The 10971-nt window shown below is 36.7% G+C and overlaps 1 protein-coding gene across 1 annotated transcript in view; it reads right to left on the bottom strand.

Moving 5' to 3' along the window:
• Positions 1-4782: 4782 nt before the first annotated feature.
• Positions 4783-10971, bottom strand: part of LOC114650832 (solute carrier family 22 member 15-like) — a 55109-nt gene continuing 48920 nt past the window's right edge. The window contains exons 11-12 of the mRNA XM_028800719.2: positions 6700-6888; positions 4783-5451 (exon numbers count right to left, since the gene is read on the bottom strand). Coding sequence (XP_028656552.1) covers positions 5380-5451; positions 6700-6888 — 261 coding nt within the window. The 3' untranslated portion in view covers positions 4783-5379. The remainder of the gene's footprint in view (positions 5452-6699; positions 6889-10971) is intronic.

Genomic DNA, 10971 nt, shown 5'->3' with positions numbered 1-10971 from the left:
CATGCAAATGATTCACTGTTTAATTGAAACCATTCTGCTGAATCAAATTTATTAATAACATGACATTCTTAAACCTGGTAATTCAGAGTTGTACTTAATTGGGGCTGCTGCACCTTTCAAGAATTTTAAACATCTGAATTAAGTCTCCAAGTAACTTTCTTTTTTCCAGAGTAAAGAGTTTTAATTCTCTTTACCTGTGCAAGCAGGACACGTCCTTTTCTCTTGAGATATTGTACATTCGTCTCTAAACAGCTCCTAGCACTGCAAGGTCCTATTTGTACTGTTGGGTGGGGACCAGAAATGCGTAAAGTACTCCAGATGCATCTTTACTAGCATATTGTAGAGTCTGAGGACACAACCACAGGCACAACCTGATCTAACAAGCATGTACAGTGCCTATGGAAGTGTGTATTGTTAATACAACACTGAATCACAGTGGATTTAATTTGGCTTTTTTTAAAACTGATCAACAGAACAAGACTTTTTAATGTCAAAGTGAAAACCGATATCTGCAAAGTGGTCTAAATTATTTATAAAATACAAAACAACTGATCTCACAAGTATTCAGCCCCTAAATTGGTGCAGCCCACTGTTTTTAAAAGTCACATAGTTACATGGAGATCACCTGTCTGTAGTCAAGGGCTTTCAACTGATTGCAGTATAAGTGCATCTTATCTAGGAGCTCCAACATCTAGTGAGTCAGTATCATGGCCTAACCTACATAATGAAGACAACAAAAGAAAACACACCAAGAGCTCCATGAAAAATTGACCGAAGAGCATAATCCAGAGGATAGAGATAAGAAAATATTCAAGTCACTGAATATCTCTTGAAGTCCACTTAAAGCAACCATTAAGAAATGGAAACAGAATGGCTCAGTTGTAAATATGCCTAGAGAATGCCATCCACAAAAATTGAGTGATCATCCAAGAAGAATACTACTGATTGAGGCCACCAAGAGACCAGGATAACTCTCAAGGAGTTGCAAGCAATAGTGTCTGAGATTAGAGATATTTTACAGATAACAATTGTTGCCTGGGTGCTTCACCAGTCTCCTGTTTACGGGAGAAAGGCATAGAGAAATCCACTGTTCAAAAAACTTACAGAATGTACATAAGAAACTCTGAAGTCAGCTGGAAGAAGGTTCTAGGAATTTCTTAGACCAAAATCAAGCTTTTTAGGAATCAGACGAAATGCCATGTTTAGCATTACACAAACTTTGCACCTTATCAAAAACATGTCATCCCACTGTGAATCACAATGATGGCAGCACCATGCTGTGGGGCTGCTTTTCTGAAGAAAGTCCTGGAAGGCTTGTGAGAGTAGGTGGGAAAATTAATGCAACAAAATTCTGTAAGCCATGGAGGAAAACCTCATGCAGTCTGCAAGACATGTACACTGAGGGAGAAAGTTTGTTTCCCAACAAGACAAGAACCCCAAGCATCAAGCTAAAATGCATAGGAATGGCTTAAAAACAATGTCACACATGCATGCATGGCAGGCAGTCTAAGGGATTAACTAAGGGTAAGAAGCAGAGTCAGAGCTGTGTGTGTCAACTACAGAGAAGTCTTGTCAAATAGTGCTTTGAAATGAACGTTTTCCAACAAACAAGGACACTAACAGTGTTTCAAAGAGACCAAATGCCTGAATTGCTAGTGGAATAGTCATAAAACCAGGAACCCTAAACAGTGGAAAAACATAATATGCATCCAGTTAGCTTCATGTTTGGAGAAAGCTGATTGATATCTGTAAACCATAATGTCTGCTACCAAAGATTAAACATGGTGGATGACCTGTAATGATTCTGTATGGGCAACCATTTCATTAGTCTCAGTGAACTGCTCTGGCATGGCATATAACTTTCAAAGAATGAGAGGCCATTTTGCAAACATCTTATGGTATTCCCCTATTCAATGCTACTACAGAACTGTTAAATTAACTTAAGAGTGGTTCATTAACACTGGGTGAACTCAAATGCCTGGCTTTCCTAATTTAACAATCAATAAACCATTGTGGGGAATTCTGGCGCACAAAATAAGAAGTATATTTCTACCTTCTTCATCACACAAAAGGCTTTTTTTTCTTAAAAAATGGGGTCTTATCCCATTGTACACAGTTCAGGACTCGGTCAACTGTAGTCTGAAAAGGAATAAAGCTGTTCTGAAGTGAAACATTGGGCCTACTCCTTAGATCTTTAACATAATCACTTGGCATTACTGTCCACATCCTTTAAATTCTTCTCCTTTTTATGGTAGCTCATATTAATAATGGTTATATGATGAAACTAATAAGTTTTAATGAAATAAATACTTGCTGCAAATTGATGAACAGATTGCAAGAACACACAAAGTATTACAAATATAATTTGAGACACAAACAATGCAGAAAAAAAACAAACTACTGTATATTCACAAGTACTGGTCATTGTGTACTGGTGTCCTCTTTGTGGTTTTGAATGAAATTGTAACAAGCCATAACTGAAACAATGAGAGAGAAATGCTGATGAGAGATGACAGTCTGGCCTGCTGCCTCGCAGTTAGGAGACCCGGGTTCGCTTCCTGGGTCCTCCCTGTGTGGAGTTTGCATGTTCTCCCTGTGTCTGCGTGGGTTTCCTCCAGGTGCTCCGGTATCCTCCCACAGTCCAAAGACATGCAGGTTAGGTGCATGGGCGATTCTAAATTGTCCCTAGTGCGTGCTTGGTGTGTGTGTGCCCTGCGGTGGGCTGGTGCCCTGCCCGGGGTTTGTTTCCTGCCTTGCGCCCTGTGTTGGCTGGGATTAGCTCCAGCAGACCCCCGTGACCCTGTAGTTAAGATATAGCGGGTTGGATAATGGATGGATGGATGGAAAATTAAATCCCATACTTGAAAAGGAGCAAATGTTGGTAAAGTGATAATTGTCATACAAAGTGGAACAGAGCAAAATTCCTCCAAAGCACTGTAAGAACCTGATCAATAATTTCAGCAATATCCTTGTTGTATTTATAACTACTATAGGAGGTGTAACTAGAGAGAGAAATTGCTTATATACAATACATTATATATTACTTATTATTATTAATTAGTGTTAAAACTATGTATTACGATTCAATTATTTGTTTATTCTGTCTCCCTTTCATCTAATATTAAGTTTTGGCTGAACAACCAATACATCTGCTGTGAAAAACAGTAACACAGGAAATAATACAGAAGAAACAATTACTTCATTGCACTTTACCATTATTATAAGAGGGTAAAAACTAGAAATTTCAACTGTATAGTAAAAAATAGCATGACTTCAACCACAGATTTCTATTTTACTCAAATCGTGAGAGCATATTTCAACATACTGTATAAATACAGCATTCAGCTTCATGTAAATACCAAATATACTGTACATAATACGTGTTTGTCCTATGTGCCTAGATAGCTTTTAGAAGCGGCCATTGCCAAAGGCAGTGTGCACTGAGCGAGTAAATTTATTATGACAAAGCCAAAGCCATCGATTACAAAGTAGTGGAAATATTTCTAAATCTGTTTTCACGTTAAATCAATTTTTTTTCTCTGAGCTGCCCCACATTGAGTGTTGATTACATTAACCATTTCTATGCTACCCAAATACCATCTGATCTTTTCCCGAGTTTACAGTATGCTTATCTCTCCATCACAAAAAATCATCAGGACTTTCCTTTATTGCCATAACATTAACTGGCTGAAATTTGCTTTAGTGAAGCACACACAAATAAAACATCATTACAAACATACAAGATAAGGACTGCAGTTAATCATCAGTTCCCAAAAGAATCAACCACTTTAACAGAAATATGCATAGACATAACAGAATATTCTCTGACCTGCTGAATCCAATCACATATTGCAGATGGTCATATTGCAGAGCCTGTCCTGGCAGCAGTGGACACAAGACAGAAGTCAGCAGAATTAGAATTGTTAATCAGCATAGCACGCATGTTTTTGGCATGTGAGAGGAAAACCAAAGTTCTACAGGAGAAAAAATTAAATAAAAACAATTGCAGACACAAGGATAACATGCAAACTCCAAACTGTCATGATCAGATTTATGATTTTCTTTTTCAAACTGTTCCATGGACTTTAAAAAAAGATTTACATGCAGTTCTTGGGTTTTTTTTAAAATCAAGGAATCTTTTGGTAATATTTATTTTGGTTAACACTTTAGGTACTGCAAAAATAAATCTATTACTCATTTACTCTTATGTAACAGTAGCTAAAATGTTATCTTTATTTTTGCTTGTTTTACCAGTGTTAAATATCATTTACTTTCTTAGGCAGCACCCTTTTGCTTTTTTATGGGTGCTGCCATTCTTGGGTACTTTTCGTAATGGCCACTATAACATGGCTAGGCTTGATGACCAGAAGTGTGCAGCAAAGATCATCATTAATGTGATGTCATAAAGGTCAGCATCTCATGCCTCCTCACTGTCCAAGACTTGAATTCATGAATGAATAACGTTTAGTGTCTTTCTTATGGGCAATTTCTAAGTTACTAAATACGACAACCTTTTTTGCCCCCCCTTGATCATACTGACTTAGTCACCTCCACCCCCCCCCCCCATACTGAATGTGTTGCTATATATATATATTGCCTTTGATTCTTGTAAGTCTAAGCATTATCCTCTGATGAAGACCCCTGATAGGGGTTGAAAGCTCAGGAATAAAAGTATTTTATGATACATGATTCGTTTTTTCTCTCTTTGTGGATTTCCAACTGCAAATATGCAAACCGTATCACAGACCTTCTCTTCCATATATATATATATATATATATATATATATAGTATTGAAGGATTTATTATCCACATTGTTATACAATCCGCCTCTTCAAAAGCCAGATGCCTTGCACCATGTGAAATGCACAAGAAGAGAATTACAATCATTGCACATTTTACAGACTCTCCACCATGATTTTCAGAAAACGTATAATATACACCTCCAAATTTACCACCATTCCGGGTAATTGTACTTCCTTGTTTGACTTTAAACGTGCCACTTCCCTTTAGTCAGAATTCAGCAGTTTCTAAACAATAGTGAGCAAGTACAAAAATTGACAATGCACACTGTAGCTCAACCATTTCTAATAAATGTTTTATTTACCATCTTAAGCATTCGTACATTCATTTTATAGGTACTAATTCAGTACCTTTTATAATTCTACGTTGTAGTATTACTGTCTCATGATGACATACTGTGTCTTACACAGTTATCCAAACTTCAGAAGCACAGATCTTAGCACCATACTGGCCAAACACCCTTCACAAAAGGGTATGTTACTCTTGTGCTCTCTTTCTAAATGTGTTCTCTGTAAACAAATTGGATTTTAGCTTCATGACCCTTTTCAGAGTTTATCCTTCAATCTTTTCTTCATTTTTCATTTGATCATCTGGGTTTCTTCATCACAGTACTCATCATCTGTATCATCGGAACTTCTGTCAAAATCATGCTATGAAATAAAGACAAAATAATAAAGATGAATATATTAATGTATAAAAATTCATTTCATTTCACACAATGTACTTTATAAATGCTTAACAACACTAGAGCTGAAATCCTTTGTGTCTTCTTAAATATATAATCAAGTGATCAGTCCCTACAAGTCTTGATAGCCTTAATGGAAGTAGCCAGGCTAAGTTGCAGTAGGCCCACTTGTTCTTATTCTCACCAAACATCATTGTGGTATGCTATTAAGCTTCTGATTAATGGTTATATCGTTTCTTTGTAATTTTGTTTTTTTTTTCCATAATTTCTATAATAATACAAACTGGATAAAAATGACATACCAACCAAATAGTGACCAACCCAACTGCCTGCATAGTCTACATCACCTAAAAGTGCACAAAATAGTGAAAAGGGACTGCTGAAAGATTGCATTGAATTATAGGATTCATGATCCTTGGTGTGAGTAACTGATTCCTGGATTTTCACATACACTGTCCCTATGTAAATAGCAGAATTCTGCTAGTTTTATTAATTTCTTTCAAGATTTTTTGACAACCTGGATTAGGTCCCAGCATATAAATTATTGCTTGGCAGCACCCGGAAACAGACACATCTTAACCAAAAGTGAACAGTGCTTATCAGAAAGGAAAAAAAAGCATTACAGGGAATGGGGTAGCAGATTTGACTACCAATGGTTGATATGTGGCAGCAATAGTATTTAGTAAAGCATATGATGACCCTAATGGGTATTATAGAGGAGAGGCTGGAGTTAATCTGGAAATTGTGAACATTTAAAAGGGAGTAGGGGCATAGGAGTTTTGTAATATGGAGCTTCTGGGAAGACAGTCCTAGGACTATCGAGCAGCATTCCTGATCCTGGAAGTAGTCAAAAATGTGGCATCTTAAACTTATCACAATAAACTAGCTGGGGAGGAAAGTTTGGGATAAAAGCTCAAATAAAAAGAGGAAGAGAGGCCAAGGTTTTAAGATTATAAAGGAGCAAGAGAGAGAGAGAGATGATGTATGAATGTTGTGCAGTGGGAAGATGTCGAGTAAGTGGACAGCCACACAACAGGTACACAGGAACTCATCTATGCAGTTAGACCTAAGAGAGACTACAAGCATTTATTGCTTTACTTTTGTTTACTTTGATTGCACAATTTTCTTTGCTTTCTATTAATGGCATTACTCTAGGTTCAAGGCGAGAACACTCCTATTGTTCACTATATATAGAGAGAATTATGTTGCTTACCATTTCATTACCAATATTTTGCAAAGATAATGCTTCCATCCCAAGCCTTCTGTAATCGCCTTCATATAAATCCGATATAGTCTCTGGTAAAGGCATGTGGAGAGTCTCAGGCAAAAGGAAACATAGCACTCCTGCTGATAAGCCAGTAGCTCCAAATATAACAAAAGGGAAGTACCATTCTATTTGGCTCTAAAAGAAAACAAAGTAGTGATCTAATTAAATGCCAAATCCTGGTAAAAATATACAGAATAACTGAACAGCACAGATTTAAATACTAAAAAGAATTAAGACAACTAAAGCAATATATTTGTTTATATGTATGTATTTTTGTGACACTACAACTGAAACATTTCAATTACCAGATAAGAATCGGAAAGAAATAATGAAATGGGGCTCAAACAGAAATTCTGTACTGAAAAGGAAATTCCATGAAAAAACCATGTTTTAGACAAGTATTATTAATTTAAAAGACTGATCTTAGCACAGAAAAAGTCTTAATCTGAAGCCTCTTAACAGAACATGTCATTTCATCATTGGCTGACTCTTGTTCTTTATAAAAAGGATCAACAATGGCAAGGACACGAGGGTTTATACCCTAAGACCTCCCTGCGTGGAGTTTACATGATCTCCCTGTGTCTACATGGGTTTCCTCCAGTTGCTCCGGTTTCCTCCAACTGTCCAAAGACATGCAGGTTAGGTAAACTGGTGACACTAAATTGGCGCTAGTGTGGGTGTGTGTGTGTTTGCCCTTTCCTGGCTTTGTTCCTGCCTTGCGCCCTATGTTAATTTGGATAGATTCCGCGACCCTGGTCTGGATTAGATGGGTTAGAAAATGACATAAGTATACCAATTTTGTAAAATGTGAAATTTTGGACATAGCAGAATAAATGCAAAAACAAACACTCAACTTAAACAGCATGTTCCATTAAAAGCATTTTTTTAATAATAAAAGTTATTGGTAATGAACAGCTACAATGTTGTCATTCAGCACAAGGAAAAAAAAACGACTCGGTTTTAGAGGTTTATGGTTGAAAAAGTTGTCCTGCTGGTATTAATTTGGAATGTGCAGTATGAAGAACAGCAGTTTAGGGATTATCCTCCTCCACATACTGTATGAATGCACCCTCAATCAATGGTCACTTTTCAGTTAACACAAAGAGTGACGATGAGTTTATAATAACAAGGCTCACATGTCATCTTTGGTAAACAGCCAACGCAGTTTAGGCAAGTGAAGACACACAACTTCTAAAATCTATATATTGTGTCAAAATGTAACATCTCTATTCAAAGCACAATATTTCTTTTAGCCACAAATCTATTTTACGATCATCTAAAATTTGTAGCCCAGCCCAAATGAAAGTAAGATTGTCTTAGCTCAGTACTGACCAAAACTTGAAAATGAGCAGAAAAAACACCAATTTCTTTTTTATGAATACAGATCCTTTGCTATTTTTAGCTCCTATAAAATAACACAGGAGTGAATTCTCTTCTAGCCATCATTTCATAGTAAGGTCACTGAAAATGGAATGTCATTTCTTGATATTTTATGTGGATACTATCCTTACTTTATTTTGCCATATATGTGAAGCTAGAAGAACCTTATTTATTTATCCTCCTAAAGTAGGAAATTTCATTTTGGGGAGATAAAACAACGGAGGATGGTGTACTGTTAAAAATTTCATGGGACATATTTTCTGAATATTGCAGACTTTGCTTAGTGCAAAAGCACTCCCCTTCAAATAGAAATATCTATGTTGTTTTATGTTATCATTGGGGAAACACAGTCAATGGACATTCCTACACAATACTGTGACTTCAGAAGTAAAACACTGCAGTCCAATGCTTTATTACGTGCAATGAAATGAAGGAAACATTTTGCTGAAAAAAATTTACTTTTTTAAAACGTAAAAATGAAAAATATATAAATGCACACCACATACATAATTATCTTTGTATAGCAAGGTCTGTTGGGTCGAGTTTGCCGATATACACCTTTGTTATAGTTATATCCTAATACACAGATAAATGGCTTTCCAGAAGGATTCATATTCTGTTAAGGGATCACCCAAAACAAGTAACTCAGCCGACACTCTCATATTGTCTCAATACATTAAACACAGTATTGTACATCAGGGAGTTCCCAGCCCCAGAGGACCACAGGCTGCGGTTTCAAAGTTTAGTCCAGTGGGGTGGAGGGGTGCTGGTTCACAGTGGATGCACATTTTTGTTTCAACTAAATTTGTCAATTTGATGGTAATTATTGTTGCTTTCAAGTAGCCTTTTTGTGCAGCATTTTAGTTTATTTGTTTGATTATGCTTCTTTAGTTATAAAAAGTTGCATTCTGTTTTTAATTGCTTCTTATTTTCGTAACCACCTGCCAATTAACAATGAAATAACAAATAACAAAGGAACCAACTAACTCCCCATTTAACTTGGTCCCATTTACACATGTATAAATTTGCCATGAAAATTCTATTTAATGACATATTTTAAAAGATAGAGAAGTGTGAAGGGCTAAGAATCACTAATCTGCCCCTGGCCACAAATCATTTAATTAACACTACCAGAAAAGAAAAATCTACAATACAAGAATGACCTGATATGGGAGAGTGAAAACACTAACAAGCAATACAATTACATAACAAATTCTCTTTACTCAAGGATCAACTTGTACTGTAATTAAGCAACTGGAGTTGTACTTGAAAACCTGCAGCCACTGCGGTCTTCCAAGACTGAACTTGGGAAACCTTGATATATATTTTTATACACTCAATGAACAAATTATTAATAACACTATATTAATACTGGGTAGGGTCCACTTTTTCTCTCAAACCAGCCTCAAATCTTTGTAGCATGGATTCCATAAGATGCTGGAATATTCCTTTCATGTTCTAGTCCATAGTGATAAGATTGCATCATGCATTTTCTGTAAATTTGTCAGCTGCACACACTAGGGACAATTTAGGATCACCAATGCACCTAACCTGCATGTCTTTGGACTGTCATCTGCACAATCAAGCTGCAAATTTCCCGTTCTTCTGCATTCCAAGGCGTTCTATTAGATTCAGATCTGATGACTGGGAAGGCCACTGAAGAACTCCGAACTTGCTGTCATGTTAATGACACCAGTTTGAGACAATTGTTACTTTTTCACATAGTGCATTATCATGCTAGAAGTAACTATTAGAAAATGGGTAAACGATGGCCATTAAGGAATGAACATGATCAGCAATAATATTCAAATAAGCTGTGTCATTCAAGCAATGATTGATTGGAATTAACAGGCTCAAAAAGTGTTTCAAGAAAACATTCACCACACAATCACACTACCACCAGCAGCCTGAACTGTTGACACAAGGCAGGCTGGATGCAAGGATTCATGCTGCTGGTGCCAAATTCTGACACTACCATCTGTGTGCCTCACTAGGAATTGAGATTAATCAGACTTCAACTATTCAGTGTTGGTGAGCCTGTGCCATCTGTAGTCTCAGCTTTCCATTTTTAGCTGACATGAGTGGAACCCAACGTGGTCTTGGGTAGCTCATTCAACCTCAAGGTTCAACATGTTGCATATTCTGATATGCTTTTCTGCTCGCCACAGATGTACGCAGTGGTTAACTGTGTTATTGTAGCCTTTCTGTCAGCATGAACCAATCTGGATATTCTCATCTGACCTCTCTTACTAACAAAGTGTTTCCATCAGCAAAACTGAATAATAATAATAATAATAATAATTCATTACATTTATATAGCCCTTTTCTCAGTACTCAAAGCACTATCCACACAAGGAGGAACCGGGAAGCGAACCCACAATCTTCCACAGTCTCCTTACTGCAAAGCAGCAGCACTACCACTGCACCATCTTGTGAAGCTCACAGGATGTCTTTTGTCTTTTGCATCAGTCATATTTTAACATAATACGGAACCATTTTTGAAGATAGTAAGCTCTGTTTATGAAACTGAACATTCTGTGCAAAAGACAAGTTATCAAATAAAATCACTAGCAAAACTTTTTTTTCATTTTTCACCTTTTTCTAGATGACCTCCTTCATTTTTTAACAGTGTCCATACTTAATGACTATATAGTTACAGTTCTGGGTATCTGTGAAGACAAATTCTCTGAGAGGGACCAAAGAATGAGTTCCTAAAATGCAAGAATGGATGAATAGCTGGACAAATACATGAACAGACAATTTGGTCTTGGTGTTGAGGGTTCTCATCCCGGGTACATCCTACATGGAGTTTTCATGTTCATCCAATGTCTGTGTGGG

This window comes from Erpetoichthys calabaricus, chromosome 4 (assembly GCF_900747795.2).
Source record: "Erpetoichthys calabaricus chromosome 4, fErpCal1.3, whole genome shotgun sequence".
Lineage (NCBI taxonomy): Eukaryota > Metazoa > Chordata > Cladistia > Polypteriformes > Polypteridae > Erpetoichthys > Erpetoichthys calabaricus.
The sequence above is the reverse complement of the archived record's forward strand: the minus strand, read 5'-3'. Positions and strand labels throughout refer to the sequence as shown.